General features: G+C 50.7%; 1 protein-coding gene across 30 annotated transcripts in view; it reads left to right on the top strand.

Annotated features, from left to right (window-relative positions):
- The window catches only part of PCNT (pericentrin), a 148,638-nt gene that overhangs the window by 116,659 nt on the left and 16,822 nt on the right, over positions 1 to 15,157 (top strand). For 24 of the 30 annotated variants that reach the window (XM_044751091.2, XM_070489098.1, XM_044751094.2 and 21 more), the window contains 9 exons: positions 190 to 915; positions 1,762 to 1,864; positions 5,096 to 5,250; positions 8,656 to 8,826; positions 9,554 to 9,727; positions 10,521 to 10,716; positions 12,188 to 12,410; positions 12,756 to 12,906; positions 13,602 to 14,288. In XM_044751091.2, coding sequence (XP_044607026.2) covers positions 190 to 915; positions 1,762 to 1,864; positions 5,096 to 5,250; positions 8,656 to 8,826; positions 9,554 to 9,727; positions 10,521 to 10,716; positions 12,188 to 12,410; positions 12,756 to 12,906; positions 13,602 to 14,288 — 2,586 coding nt within the window. The remainder of the gene's footprint in view (positions 1 to 189; positions 916 to 1,761; positions 1,865 to 5,095; positions 5,251 to 8,655; positions 8,827 to 9,553; positions 9,728 to 10,520; positions 10,717 to 12,187; positions 12,411 to 12,755; positions 12,907 to 13,601; positions 14,289 to 15,157) is intronic. The other 6 variants (XM_044751101.2, XM_070489108.1, XM_044751104.2 and 3 more) reach the window with 3 other exon arrangements.

The raw sequence follows: 15,157 nt of genomic DNA on the forward strand, positions 1-15,157 counted from the left end.
CATCTTTCATGGAATTAAAAAATCTTGAAATCTTAAGAGTCTAGAGGGACCAACGGGCTCATCATAGAATCTCATCCTTAATTGCTCAGTCTCTGAAATTGGCTCTAAAATACTAGACAGACAAATGTGACGCCATAAAGTTTAATCATTTTACTGTAAGTATATAAGTATATTCTTTTTTACCCGCAGGATAGGGAAAAACTACTGGAAAGTTGTCAGCTGCAGAAAATTGATCTCATAACTCAGGTGAAACAACTTCAAGAAAAATTGAACTGTCTGGCACGTTCTCTGAGTGTCCCAGACATCGAGGCAGAGGACTCTGAATCCCAGCAGCCACTGGCATTTCCACATGCACTTGAAAGTAGTTCCAGTGACAGTTCCAAAAACAGTGAACAAACTGACAGATCACCTCCTATTGATGCATTTAATATCGATAAAACCTCATGCGATCTAATTGACATTATTGGAAATCAGGATTCGTTGCTAAGAAATGAATTACCAAAGGTCCCTGTGGAAGATAAGATCGATTTGCAGGATGGGTCACTTTGTCTACAAGCTAGCTTGCACAGTAGCTCCCGTGACCTGACCCACACCGAGGGGGCCGAACCCTTGAAGAACGTGCTCAGGGCGATGGAGCTGTCCTCCTGGAGCTCCCCTGAGGTCATCAGGAAGGACTCAACGCTTGAGCCCCCACCCAGCCTTCCCCTGACGCCCTGCTCAGATGCCCTGAGCCAGCGCAGCCCAGACGCCTCCCTGCGGGACAGGATCAGCACCTCACTGCTCCAGGCTGACCAGTCAGGGCTGCTTTGTTACCCAGTCAGGTCAGCAGCAGAAACAGCTCCTAGGTGGGCAGAGTCTCTATTGGCCATAGACAGGGCTCCCTCTGCTGATCACCACGTGCAGCGGACAGCTGTGGTAAGTGTTCACCCCAGGTGCTGGTTTGGTGTCCATGGGATGCCCAAGGCCCCACTGTGTTCCCATGGAGATGTGTCTGCCTGGCCCGGGGTATCACAGCTGTAGCCATTGTTGGTTCACCTCCTGACAGGGCCTGTAGGCTGGGCATGGGTGAGCACCTGACCGTGCCCTGGTCAGCTGTGTGTGGGATGGTCACCTTCCTGCAGGACTAACCCGAATCTGTTGTAATATGCATATCTAGAGTACTTCATTTATTTTTTTAAAGTATATGAGGTGCATTAGTCCTACTTGGAAATTCACCCTGGGCCTCAGTTTCTTAACTAACGCTGACTTTGAGAAGTACAGTCATAAGCCCATCTTTGTGTGTAGTTTGCATACGGGTTCTTTATCTGGAATATGTTTTTTAGATTTACTTTCAGTTGTATTTCATATTTAACAGGTTCCAGACATAATGTTCATTAATTTCAATATTTCAGTTTATTATTTTTGAGTTATATTTTATCATAATTTTGAGATTTTATGTGTCTTGGATTAAAGTAAAAATTAAATTAGAGAGATGGCTGATTTGAGGTACCCATATACCACCATTTCATGCAGAATTTTTTTAATCTGAAATACTTGTTAGTGACTTCTTTAAAATATTCCTAGAGTACCGTGGATGAATTTGATTAAATTATTAGAAGCATATGACCTTAGTTTGTCCACAGGCTGTGCACACTTTTGTTTAGGTTCCATGTGGGAAGATAGTAAATTCAGGCCTTAGAAAGTTTCCATCTGGCCAGTTCAACTCCATGATGTAATAAGTTGTTATTTTTTGACCATTTAAAAATCTCCCTATTTGAGCAGGAGAAGGATGTTGAAGATTTTATCATAACATCTCTTGATTCTCAAGAAAAGTCCGGATCACCTCCTCTTGGGTTAGAAGGAAGAAGCGATGGAAGTGAAAATAGTGAGTCGGTCATCTTTGTTTAAACTTTTTATTTTTGCAGTTTCAGATCCAGAATCGCACAAGAATTCCTGCACACCCTCACACAGATCCCCCACTGTTAGCGTTTACCATGTTTGCTTGTGCATGCTCTCGCTGTCTCTCTCTGTTTCTCCCTGTTTCTCCCTGGGGTTACACTCTGAGTGTTACTTACAGACCTGAGGTCGTCTTACTCCTGGGAATGTCATTGTGCCTTTCATGAAGTCTAGTTCATGGCACTGCACTTGACACCGGGACGTGCAAACTGACCCAAGGCAGTGTCTCGTCTGCAGACCTCACTTAGATTTTGCTAGTTGTCCCATTAGCACCCTTTACAGAAAAGAACACCAGCTGGCATGATGCATTCAGATATCTGCAGAGCAGAGACTGGTCAGAGGCAGGCCAGGTGCCTGGCACAGTGTTCGGGCTGGGAGGCCATGCCCTATGGACCGCAAGGGGCGCCTCCATACATTTCAGGCGATCCTGCATCTTCCGTTGGGCGTCTGTAGCAAGGTGGTCTGCATGAGTGCATCTTGTGTGTCTCTGCGAGTGCACGTAACAATGCCTTGTTCTCCCCAGGGCATCACAGCACCAGCGTGTCATGTCGGTTGGGACCTGCCAGGTTTATTCTCATTTTTTCCTCTTTAGTGGCTCTGTGTCCTGGGGGAGGTACTTGGAGACCATGCAGAGGTTCTGTTTCTCGTGCTTTAGCATCTGTGGTGGTTCCTGCCTGGGTCATTGTCATGATGCCAAACTGGTTTTTAACTTCCTAATTTCTTCTACAATTGTTAGCTTTTTACAAGTTAGTCAGTCACTTCTTGAGGTGTTTTAACTTTTTAAAAAAATTTCATCATTGGCTCATTCAGTGCTTTTGAGAGCAAGACCATAGTAAGCTACAGTTCTTTGGCAATTTCAACATTTGCAGAATAGGGCCAGCAACATTTTAATTTTAGTTTTTGTTCACTCCAGGTAGTAAGCATGTGAGTTAAGGATTTGGGCGGTTCTGCAGGGTGTATTCCAGGAGCAGCCTTAGTCCAGTGTCCTCTCTCCAAATTGCCAGTCCCTGAGGACATCCACATCCAACTTTCAGAAATGTGTTCTAGTATTTATTTTCAAATCATATTTGCCAGTGAAAATAATATGTTTGAACTTCCCGGTGGCAAACTCCATGTGTCCCTTCCCTGTCTTCACTTTCTGTCCCATCATCGCTGAGCGTTTGCATTCTGGGGACATATGTCTTGACTCTCGAGGAGCCACTGAGTGTGTGTGACCTCTCTCGCATGGCTTCCACTCCCCTTTCTCTGGGCCTCCTCCATGGTCCCTGTCACCGGCCTCCCCACACTGTGCCTGATTGTGGCTGTGCGCCGTCCTTGCTTTCCATGTGGGACCCCTTCTCCCTCCTTGATGGCCCTTAATTTAGTTAAGCATGTTCTCTCGAAGCTTATGGAGAAAAAACATGCAGGAGATGGGTTTTTTTTGAGAACTTTTGGGTCTTGCTGGTGTTTATTGATAGTTTGGGCTCGGTGCGGACTCCTGTGTGAGAAGTCTTGTTCCTTCAGAACACTAAGCGCCGGCCGCTGTCCTGACCCTGTGTTGCGAGAGACCTCCACATGCCCCATGGTGCCAGCGCCTTGGTGTGGACACAGCCCTGCTGGTCACCGGGAGCTTCCTTCCACCTGGAGAGATTCCTCATTATTCCTGTGGTCATTCCCTCATGGTTATTGCTTGTCTTTCTGTAATTCTTGTCAGTCACATATTGGACCTCCTGGACTAATTTTCTTATTTTCTCTTTTTCCACTTCTCTATATTTTTGTTCTTATTTCTAAGAGATTCTTTAGAACTTTACTTCTTAAGCTTTGTATCAAATGTTCTTATTTTTGCTCTGTTTTATTTTTTTTCTTCCTTTGGTTTTTTCTTTGGTGAGGAAGATTGTCCCTGAGCTAACATCTGTGCCAGTCTTCCTTTATGTTGTATGTGGGATGCCGCCACAGCATGGCTTGATGAGCAGTGTTCACGTCTGCACCTAGCATCCCAACTTGCGAACCCCAGGCCGCCAAAGTGTAGCACATGAACTTAACCACTACGCCACTGGGCTGGCTCCCTCTGCTCTATTTTAATTTCCAAGAGTTCTTCATCTTCTCTCCCTGCTCCTTTCTCTTACAGCTCCCCTTCCTTGGCTGGTAAGTGATGCTCTTCTGCGATTTTCTCTGAAGATCTCACGGTTTTTCTCAGACTTGCTCTGTCTACTGCCGTGACTCCTGTCTCCAGGGCTCGCTTGCTCGCTCTCTCTCATGTGTGAATGTTCCTCGGCACATTTGAATGCTTAGACCACTTTTCAGGGTGGTCATAAATGGCTCGCTAGATGCTCTGTGCTCAGAGGGGCCTTGCCATCAGCCCCCCAAGTCCTCCCTCCCTTTCCTGAGCTGGGTGCAGGTGGGGAGCAGCAGCGGGAAGATCTGCTCCTGCACATCCCCAGGGCATCTCCCTCTGTCTTCCAGAGCCTGTGCTCACAAGCCTTCCTGGACTGGCCTGGGCTGCAGGGCTGGGAAAGGATCGAGGGCCTACATGCTTCTGAGAGGGTTGAGTTCTGTTTTGAGGCCCCTTCCGTCAGACAGAGGTTCCCGGAGTCTCAGATTCTAGCCCAGTTTAGAATTCTGCAGCCCGGGCTGCCTGGTTTTGCAGCTTTTCTTCCTACCCCCACATCAGGTCTGTTTCCCTTTCCCTGACCAGCCGTCCACTGCTGGTCCAGCTGCTCCCAGCCTGCCCTCGCGGTCAGCATCTTCCACCTCCTCTCCCTGCTGCCTCCTCTCCCCGTCCTCATGGGTTTGGGCCCATCTTCGTCCCTTCCTTGAGTTTGGAGAGCACAGGCCCCGTGCACATCCTTCTCAAGGCAGTCGCTCTGTATAGTCGTCTCTGAGAGTGAACTGAGATCTGTAGTTTTATGTTCAAATCATGGACGTTAATGTATTAAACATGCAAAATATTCATTTTCTTAATGTGTGTAGTTCTCAACTTGCATTTTTTATAAAAGTATTTTTGCCATCTTTGGTGGTTCACTGATGTTTTCTTCAGTGAGAGGAGCCACAGCCGTAGCTCTCCTGGGCATCTCAGGGCCATGCTTGCCTGGGAAGCAGGGATCTGACCGCCCCCACTGCTCTTTGCAGAGCATACCCTGGGAGAATTGCAATTTTGGACCTGACTTTGTGCTGTTTTTAGGTGATGGCTCGGGGTTTGGAGAGATCCTAAACCAAGGTTCAGAAAGACTCAAAACTCCCACTGCTGGTCCTCCAGCGCCTCCTCCTGCCTCTAGAAGGTTCCGACGGCCACTAGAAGCCATGAGGGAGAAGGAAGTCCACCCGAAGCAAGTGAAGGTAATGGCCAACAGGGAGCAGGGCAGGCTGGGTCTATGGGCCTCTGTCTCTGGCCTACTTAAAACCGCACCGTGGGTGTGGGTCGTGTTGTATGATAGTCACGCTCTGCTCGCACAGCTCCATCTGCTGCAGCTCTGCTCTAACTTCGTGCCTTACGTGAGTGTCTCTGGAAGGAGGTAAGCTGCTGTTGTGAGGAGACAGGGGTCCCAGTGACACCCTGGCACAGCAGGCCTGTGGGGGCCGCGGAAGCCTGAGGTGCGGCGGTCCCCGAGGGGGTGACCAGCTCTTCCAGCGGTGCCCATCAGAGCCCAGTGCGTGGTCTGCAGGCGCAGGTGCTGTAGTGAATCCTGAGCAGCAAGGCTGGACTTAATTGTCTCGATGCTAGTTCAGGTGTCAGAACCCCTGACCCTCGTTTGGGAAGGGATCGTGGTTTGACATTTATTCTGGAGATTGACCTTTGGCCTTTCCTGAGCTGACTTAGGGGTGTGCTTGGGACCAGGGCTGCCCTGCCAAGCCCCTACGTACAGGCAAGTGGCCACCGCGAATGTCAACTGCCACCCGCAGAGCACAGAGAACGGTGCGTGTCAAGGTGGCAGGGTCACTACTCTGTAGGCGCCTGGCTGTGGGGTCACATCGGCGACCCCGCCCAGCCTCGCTGTCAGAGTGTGCTGCTCAAGAGGCGCCTTCCAGAGTCTGTTTAGCAGATGGTTCTGGTTCCTTGCCCTTTCTTTACATTTCCTTAAGTTGGCCCTTGAGAAGGAAGACTGTCTTGCTCGGCTTGTACAGTGACCTGGGAGATTTTGACGGGCAGTCTCAGCCCTGACCTAGCCAGCTCAAATGGCACAGCACGTATTACTGCTCCAGGCCAAAAGTTTCTGGGCGGGGTGGCTCCAGGTGCACACCCAGCATGGCACAGCGTGCCCATGCTCACTCGTTCCTCCCTTCTGCCATCGGCCGGCTGTCCTCAGGTGGCAGGAAGGCTGCGGCATTGCTGGGTGTCTCACGGGGACGGGCCCGATGCTTCTTCTGAGCCTCTTTTCCAGAAGCACATCCCCCAATCCCCCAAGAAGACCCTCCCTCCCCTCTTTGGCAGATGTGATCGCCTGGCCACCATACAGCTTGCCCTCAGCCCTCCTGAAGGGCTGGGCTCCTGTGGCCCAGGTGCCTGGAGCTCGTGGCCCTCTCCTGGGTCACAGAGCAGGTTGCCGTTGACTGTCATGCTGCAGTCCTGGAGGAGCTGAGGCTGTGGGCGCTGTGGTATTGGAGCTGGCCTCTCCTCGGACAAAGGAGGAGGGATGCCACACGCAGCATCCTGGAATTTAACTTGGAAGGCAGAATTAAAAAAACAGTTTTCCAGGGGCAGCCCAGTGGCACAGCTAAGTTCACACGTTCCGCTTTGGTGCCCCAGGGTTCCCTGGTTCAGATCCCGGGTGCAGACATGGCACCGCTTGGCAAGCCATGCTGTGGTAGGCGTCCCACATATAAAGTAGAGGAAGATGAGCAGGGAGGTTAGCTCAGGGCCAGTCTTCCTCAGCAAAAAGAGGAGGATTGGCGGCAGATGTTAGCTCAGGGCTAATCTTTCTTAAAAAAATAAAATAAAATAAAAAATTTTCCCTGCTTTAACTGACATATGACGTTGTATAAGTTTAAAGTACACAACGTGATTATCAGTAACGTGTATATTATGAAACACTTACCACCACGTGGGTAGTTCACCTCCCCCACCCAGAAGGCAGAGTCTTTGTGGAACTTTGTATAGGTTTTCTTTTCTCTTCCCACTTTGGCAAATCGTTTTATGGCAAAAGCATTGACATACATTTGGCTGAATAAGTAAATGATGTAGTGCCACTATCGTGAGCAAATAGTACAAGTATTCCCAAGCAAACAATTTTAAGTAAAACCTCTGAAATTGTGTTCAGAATAAAACTTTATCTTACTCCTTTAAGAATTGAAATTGGAGTAATATTTTTCTAGCTTAAAAAAATTGTTTTGCATTTCTCAATTTTTTACATGACATAAAATATCAAAGACAATGTTTCTGTTAGTGTTTCCAATATAAGCAACCTAATAGTAGAAGAAATCCTAATTTTTAAGGAATAAATTTGGTGGTTAATCATAATTCTTTATACTTAGGCTTTGATGTTTCTATTTAAAGACTAGACAGTGGCCATCATTGCAGCAAGAGCATTCCTGCTTTCCCTCATTTTTCCTGTCGGCCCTCTCTGGACAGAGGACGGGCAGCAGGTGCAATGGGGAGGCAGGGCCTGTGGTCTCACCTGCGACCTGCTCCCGCCTGCCCTACCTGATCTCTGTTCCTCCATACCCACAGGGGCTGTAATTTGCATCCATTTTATATCAAACAAATTGTTTTTAAAGTGAAATTGTTTTAGATTGTTAAAGATAATTAAACATAATATGTAGTTTGGTTTCTAGCACTTTTAATATTTTGCTTTTGTTGATCCATAATTAGAATTACAGCAAAACCTATTTCTAGTTAGCTAATTAGATTCTATCATAGGGCTCTTCATTGCTCTTTTTACATTTCCCTGTTTGGGACATTTATTAGTTGTTTTGTTTTTCCTCAGAGTTTTAAGCCTAATGTGCCCCTTGCGCAAGTCTTTGCAGATAGGGTGAGGACAATTGCAGTTCCTTTGGACTCTGTATGTGTTGTAGCACCAGCTCCCCCGTGAGGATAGTTCTGGGGAAGCTGCCACCATGCTCTCTTAGCCCCCGTGGGCAGGGCACAGATGGCCGGTATGCATGTCCTGATTCCCATTGGTTTGTAACTACACTCCAAGTCCCCCGTAGTGCGAAGGATCCGTTCCTGTGCTCACAAACCCCACGGGCAGGGATTCCCACAGGGCGCCTTGGCCACTGCTTCTCTGCTGCCCATGTCTGGGCCCCACTGCGACCACTGGAGGGCTGGAGTGGTCAGTAGCCGGCCTGGTGCCATCTGCAGGTACCTCCTCCCCAAGGCCTTGCACAGGCCTCCCATGTGGCTCCCTGGGCTTCCTTGTAGCGTGGCAGCTGTGGGCCCAGGAGAGCCAGCGTGGTGCGTGGTGTCTTCATGACCTGGCACTGAAGGAGGCCCGAGGCCCTGCCCTGAGCTTCACCCAGGCTGAGGGGAGGGTCAGGGTCCACCATGAGGGAGCAGGTGGGGCCATCCTCGGTGTAGTTTACACAGAAGTTCAATCTTTCAAAACCAGTTTCCAGGGGTCTCTGAACGTTGTGGAGTAGGAACGTCTGGAAGCCTCGCATTACAACAGCAGGCTCTGCTCTGTGGCATGGAGCCATTCGGGCACCATGCACACGGCCAGGGAGCGCTGCTGGGTTGTGGCAGGTCAGCAAGTGGATGAGTGGTTTCAAGCTGCTGTTCCTTCTTTCTGAAATGCTGTCCCCTTGCAGGCCTTGCTGCAGATGGTGTGTGACGAGAGCTACCACATATTGGCCTTGTCCGAATACCGTGGGCCCCACTGCGCCCCCATTGAGTGCTTTCCACGGGAAGGCCAGGGCCCATTGGAGGCAGTGCCGGCTTTGAGGGGGCATCCGACCCCAGCACCCCAAAAGGGAGAGAAGGTACAGATGTGTTCCGTGTGAAAGAAAAGCAGTGGGCATGGACCAATTTGAGGGACTTGCTCGGCCAAATAAGTGAGAATGAGGGAACCGGATCCACTGCGGTGGGTCCGCAGTGGGCAGGGAGGCACCCCCTCACTCACAGTCGCTGGGCACCATCCCTGCGCCAGCACCTTCTAGGTCCAGTCAGGGCAGGAGGGGGCATGGCAGAGCTCTGCTGGGGGCACATAGTGGGGAGCTGGGTGTAGGGGTCGGGCCTGAGCCCACAGGGTCTCGGCCTCTACTCTGTGGCCAAGGATCCAGGGCGGCTGAGAGAGAGGCAGTGTGGAGGCAAGGGCCACAAGCTGAACCATGTCCACGGGGACCAACTGGCCACAGGGTGTGGAGGGAGCAGTGGGCAGGACCCTGAGGGTGGCCCAGGCTTCCCCACCCTGCAAGGGAAGCAGGTGGGCGGCTCAGAGCAGGTGGCCAGAGGGTAGCCAGCCCCGTGCAGGCACGTGCTCCGGTGCCACTTACAGCCTTGAGCGTTCCCTAGACCCAGGGCCCCGTGCAGTGGCGGGAGCCGATGTTGCTCCATCTCATTTTACCGTCTTCTTCAGTAATTTCTCTGCTTGCAATGGCAGCCTTGGCTCGCCTTGCCTCTGGATGGTCATGGGTGTGTCAGGTGGTTTCTGTTTAACCTGCAGGATGCATTTGTAAGAACACCAAGCTCCTTGTTCCAATATTTTAGGAACCTGCCGATGTGTGTCTTGACTGGAGAGGAGAATTTCTGCGGGTCATCCAGGAGGCCTTTGAAAAAGAACGGGAGATGCTGAAAGTTGAGCTGCAGCCCCGAGTCGGTGACTCTGATCCCAGGGACTGCAGCTGCCTGTTGGAGAGGCTGGAGAAGGTGGTCCAAGAGCAGGTGAGCACTGCCTCCATTCGCACCCCGGAGCCCCCACTGGTAGAGAGAGTGACAGAGCCTGCTTCTGACATGAATTTTGGTTTCCACGTTGCGCTTGACCTCAGAACATGGCAGTGACTGAGGAGGAAATTCTGCTTCAGTCCAAGTCTAACACTGCATTTTTACACGTAAATTCCATAAACTGGAAAATTCTACGCGTTTATCTTTCTTTACAACCACAGTCTGTTCTGGAAATAACTTGCCTTTAGTTGAAAGCCAAAGAGCAATTCTAAGCGTCCCAGCCAAGATTCTGAGCACTGAGCTCAGGTTGGAGGGTGTCAGTGCTGCGAGGGCCCTGGGAGTCTTGTTTCCACCGGTTCCCTCCTAAGTCCAGACAGAGGGTCTACAGCGGTCAGAGTGCCCTCGGGCATAGGCAAGGCCCAGGAAGCAAGACCAAGGTGCCTTGGAGCAGAGGTGTGTGGGAGCAGAGGGTCCCCAGGGGCCACCGTGTCCGCATCCCACACCACGCATTTGCATGAGTGTCCTCCTGCGAGTTCATTCTCAGCCCCGGTCAGGGACTAGACTCAGAATCACCATGCTTGTACCGGTGAAGCTGAAGGCGCAAGTTTGCAGAGGGTGGGCCGCTTGTCCCTGGAAGCACCCTGACTGGCCTGCCCTTTGCCAGCCCTCCGGGTGTGCTTGCTTCTCATCCCATTTTCCCATTTGGGTGGGCACTCCTCCCTGGCAGAGCCCTCTGTGGGGCTGTGAAGTTCCGTCTGACTCTGCTCTTCTTCCTCCACCCACCTGCCCCCAGGGAGACCTGCAGGAGAAGTCCTTAGAGCACCTGCGCCTGTCTGACAGGAGCAGCTTGCTGTCAGAGATCCAGGCTCTGCGCGCCCAGCTGCGGCTGACGCACCTGCAGAACCAGGAGAAGCTGCAGCAGCTGTGCACAGCTCTGACCAGCGCGGAGGCCCGAGGGAGCCAGCAGGAGCACCAGCTGCGCAGGCAGGGTGGGTGCTGCCCCTTGTGTCCCAGCCCTGAGAAACATGCCCACCTGATGTCCCCCTATGGGTAAGGTGGCACACAGGTTCACGAGCCCCTCCCGCACCCAGTGCTGGATCTGGTGGCAGGAGTGCTGTCTTGGTCTCTCCAGGTCCCCGGCTGCAGCAGCTGGCGGCCTCGGCGTTAGAACACTGGCTGGGTTCATAGAACTCTGAGTAAAAATGACCCTGAGAGGCCCATCAGGGTGGAGAAGGGGCCCCCGCCAGGGTGGAGGCCTTGCCAAGGGTCCCAGCGGATGAGGGGAGCCTGCGTGGATGCAAGGGTGCTGGGCACCAGCAGGACCATGTCTGGGAGAGTCTCTGGAGCTCCCACTAAGCTTCAGCAACCTATTATGGGTTTCTACATTTAAGTTAGATTTTGGGGGATTTTTATAGACACTCACGTCATCTGTGAGTAAGAAACACTGTATGTTTCCCTTTCCCATCGGCCTCCTTTTCTTGCCAGTCACACTGGTACGGCCCTTGAGCTTGACGGTGACTAGAGCCCATGGCAGATGTCCAGCCTGCTCCAGCCATGGGGACGTGCTCCATCTGTTCCCCTTCAATATGGCATCTTCACAGATGCTCTCTGTTGCTCTAGCAAGTGCTTCTCTTCCTAGTTTGGATGCTGAAGGATGGACCAGTTCTGTCCAGTGAGCAGCCTTGTGTTCGTGCCAGGACCCTGCTTAGTCTGTTGCCCTCTGTACATGTCTGGACTAGATTTACTCACATTTTGCACCTGTTTTCATGAGGGATACTGGTCTCTAGTTTTCTTTTGCTTTTAGTGTTGGAGTATCACCAGCCTCGTGATGGACTGGCATGTGTCTCCTCCCCTTTTGCTTTCCAGAAGAGTTTGTATAGAACCGGGTTTATTTTTAAGTCTTGGAAGAATTCTCCAGTGAAGCTGTCTGGGCTGGAGTTGTCTCTGTCAGGTGCTATTTAGCATAGCAGTGGCAAGTGGGCTGACGTTCTAGGATGACTCTGGGGGTGGTCACATCTGGTGTCCCCGCACCATGCAGGATGGGCTCTGAGTGGCCTCGGATTTGCTGGTCCATCTTGTCCCAGCTCCGAACTCTGCCTTTGGGGACACCCTGACCTGAGAAGCTACCCCTGGGGAGCCACATCGTGTCCTGTAGCCTATGCAGCCACTATGGGTCATGCCCACTCTCTGCCTGTGTGTCTCTGGGTGCTCCCCAGCCAAGAGGGCAAGGCCTGGTGCAGTGCCTGATGGAGAAGCTGGCGCCAAGCCAGTGAAGAAACATGTCCCCAACTGTCCTGACTCTGTCAGAAATAGTGGCTCTAGGTCCTCAAAACTTCATTTCCCCCAAAATGAACACATCCACATCCCTTGACTAGTTTGCTTTTAATTTGTTGAATCATTCGTACGCCCACTTTGGACTCATGAATAATGCTATTTTATGTTCTTTAATCTCTTTCTTAGTTGAGTTACTGGCATATAAGGTTGAACAGGAGAAATGTATAGCAAGTGACCTGCAGAAAACCCTGAATGAAGAGCAAGAAAAAGCAAACGATGTTCGGAAGCTCCTGGTGGTGGAACAGAATGCAGTCAGAGATTTGAAATCTGAGCTCTCTGAGTGTAAGCAGGACAACGAGAGGCTGTTAGCATCCCTCAACGATGTGCAGAAGGAGGTCCTGCAGCTGAGGTACGGGACATGGCCTGTCACCAACACGCAGCTCCTTCTTGCCCCTGCATGGTCATCAGACTTTGTGTTGAATAACTAATGGGAGTTATGTAGTTCTTGCCACATTCTTCTTGGTGTTGAGGTAAAAGGGAGCCTCTGGTGTGCTGGGTGTTTTAATGGACATTAGAGAAGAGCACCGGGTCCCGTGGGTTAATAAAGTGGGAGGGGGGATTGAGCACTTGTGCAGGTCACGAGGAGGCAACAGGGCTCTGCCCTCCCCATCCTGGGAGCCCCTGGCCCCCGGGTGCTGGCCTCCCTTTCTGAGCATTCTGTGACGTGGGTGTGGCGGCCTGTCTCCCCACACAGGTCTGTGCTGGACAGTAAGGAGAACGACCTGAAGGCCGTGCTCCAGGAGCTGGAGAGCGAGCGCATGAAGGAACGTGCCCTGCAGAGCCAGCTGGAGGAGGAGCAGCTGCAGCACCTGCAGAGGGAAGGCCAGAGCTCCAAGACGCTGGAGGTGACTGGGCAGCAGGGCTGGGCCCCGGGTCACGCATCCCAGCTAGTAGCGACTAGAACCAGGAAGCAGTTGTCCTCTTCCGTGCCCATTATTCTTGTCTGTGATGGTGTGCCCAGGTGACAGGGTTTGAGGCAGTGAGCAAGTGCTGTATCTTCAGGTATAATAGTATCTTTGTGGTGACAGACAGCGTGACGGGCACGCAACTCTCATCGTCTCTGAGCGTTTGGTTCTGTAAGGTGCATGCAGCCTCCCTGCTGCCCGCCTGCACAGAGCGCAGCCTCACGTTTATCCTGGGTCACATGGGATACATGGTGGTGACCTGGCTTCCATCTGGGTGGAGGCTGTGATGTGACTGCTTGTCTGGCAGGTGCTCTGTAGTCCTGAACCAGCTGACCATCGGTTCATGGTGAGGGTGAAGCTTCTTCAGCAGCACAGAGACCAAGGTTCAGTGCGGGATGTGTATGCTCTTGAGTGTCCTGCGTGTTGTGATTCTAAGGAAGGAGAATGAATCCAGGATGTGTATGTGCATTTACTCAATGCTTCTTTCAAAAAAGTATTTCATCCATGATTAAAAAAATAATGATCATACTTCTTTTATCCATAGGATAAATTTCAAAAGGTGTAATTGCTTGGAAACTTGGGCAGGAAAACTATTTAGATACTTTTCTTCTTGATTTTATTTTCCCCCGATATAGGAGTTAAGAATATCTTTGGAGAAGCAATATGCTCAGAGTAATCGACTGTGTGTTGCATTAAAACATGAGCAAACAGCAAAGGACAACCTTCAGAAGGAGCTGCAGATCGAGTACTCGCGCTGTGAGGCGCTGCTGGCGCAGGAGCGGAGCCAGCTCTCCGAGCTGCAGAGGAGCCTGGAGGTCGAGAAGGGCCGCTCGCTGGAGCTGTCCGAGGCCTTACAGCATGAGCGCCTCCTGACGGAGCAGCTGAGCCGGAGAACACAGGAGGCCTGTGCTCACCAGGAGACCCAGGTGCATCACGCTTTGCTGCGGAAGCTGAAGGACGAGAAGGCCCGTGTGGTGGAACTGCAAGCAATGCTTGAGAAGGTGCAGCAGCAAGCCATGCGCTCTCAGCGGCAGCTGGAGGCCGAGGTTCATAAGCGCTGTCAGGAGCTGCAGAAAGAGAAGGAGGTAAGTGTCTCGCTGAGATCCACTGTGGAGGCCCTGCAGACCCCAAAATCACAGCTGAGATGTTATCTGGAGAGAGAGGGGGAGAAGCCAGCATGGCTGCAGACAGAGTTAGAACAGTTACACGCGGGAGTGGCAGACCAAGAAGGACGCAAGGCCACGAGGAGAAGAGCAGAGACGAGGCAGAGCCAAGCAGATGCGGAGAAATGGGAGCAGCGGCAGAGAGACAAGGAGAGACTGGTGAGAGCCGCCGTCAGCCAGATATCAGCCCTTAGCAGCATTGCCATCGGAGGGTTAGGACAGTCCCGTGTGACGTGGGATTTGTTCGGGCTCCGTTCTGACTTGTTGGCTGTGTGTGTCTCTTCACGCTGCACACTCCAGTTGCTACCCTTTGTAGCAGGGTCAAAATGAGGAAGTATGAGTCATCCAACTTTGTTCTTGTTCAAGATTGTTTTGTTGCTTTCAGGTGACAAGCTTTGCACTTCTTTTGTTAAATCTATTCCTAAATATTTTATTATTTTTTGATGCTGTTGTAAATGGAGTTATTTTTTTAATTTCATTTTCAGGTTGTTCATTGCTAGTGTATACAGTTGATTTTTATATATTGATCTTGTATTCTGCAGCCTTGCTAAACTTGTTTATTAGTTCCAATATTTTTTTAATGGATTCCTTGGGATGTTCCATATACAAGATCATACCGTCTACAAATAGACATAGTTTGACTCTTCCTTTCCCATCTGGATGCCTTTTGTTTCCTCTTGAGTAGCTGCCATGGATGGAACTTACAGTGCAGCGTTGAATGAAAGTGGGGAGGTGACATCCTGGTCTTGTTAACGATTTTAAGGGAAGCTTTCAGTCTTTCACAGTTAAGTGTGATGGTAGCTGTGGGACTTTTGTAGATGCCCTTTATCAGAGGAAATTCTTTTCTATTCCTAGTTTATTCAACATTTTTTTATCTTTAATCATGAGACAGCATTGAATTTGCCTTTTCAGTGATCTTTTGAGATCTGTGGTTTTTGTCCTTTGTTCTGTTGATTTGGGTATAATGTTGATTTTCACATGTTGGGCCATCCTTGCATTCTTGGGATGCATGACACTTGGTTTTGGTG

The sequence above is a fragment of the Equus asinus genome, chromosome 18 (genome assembly GCF_041296235.1).
Source record: "Equus asinus isolate D_3611 breed Donkey chromosome 18, EquAss-T2T_v2, whole genome shotgun sequence".
Lineage (NCBI taxonomy): Eukaryota > Metazoa > Chordata > Mammalia > Perissodactyla > Equidae > Equus > Equus asinus.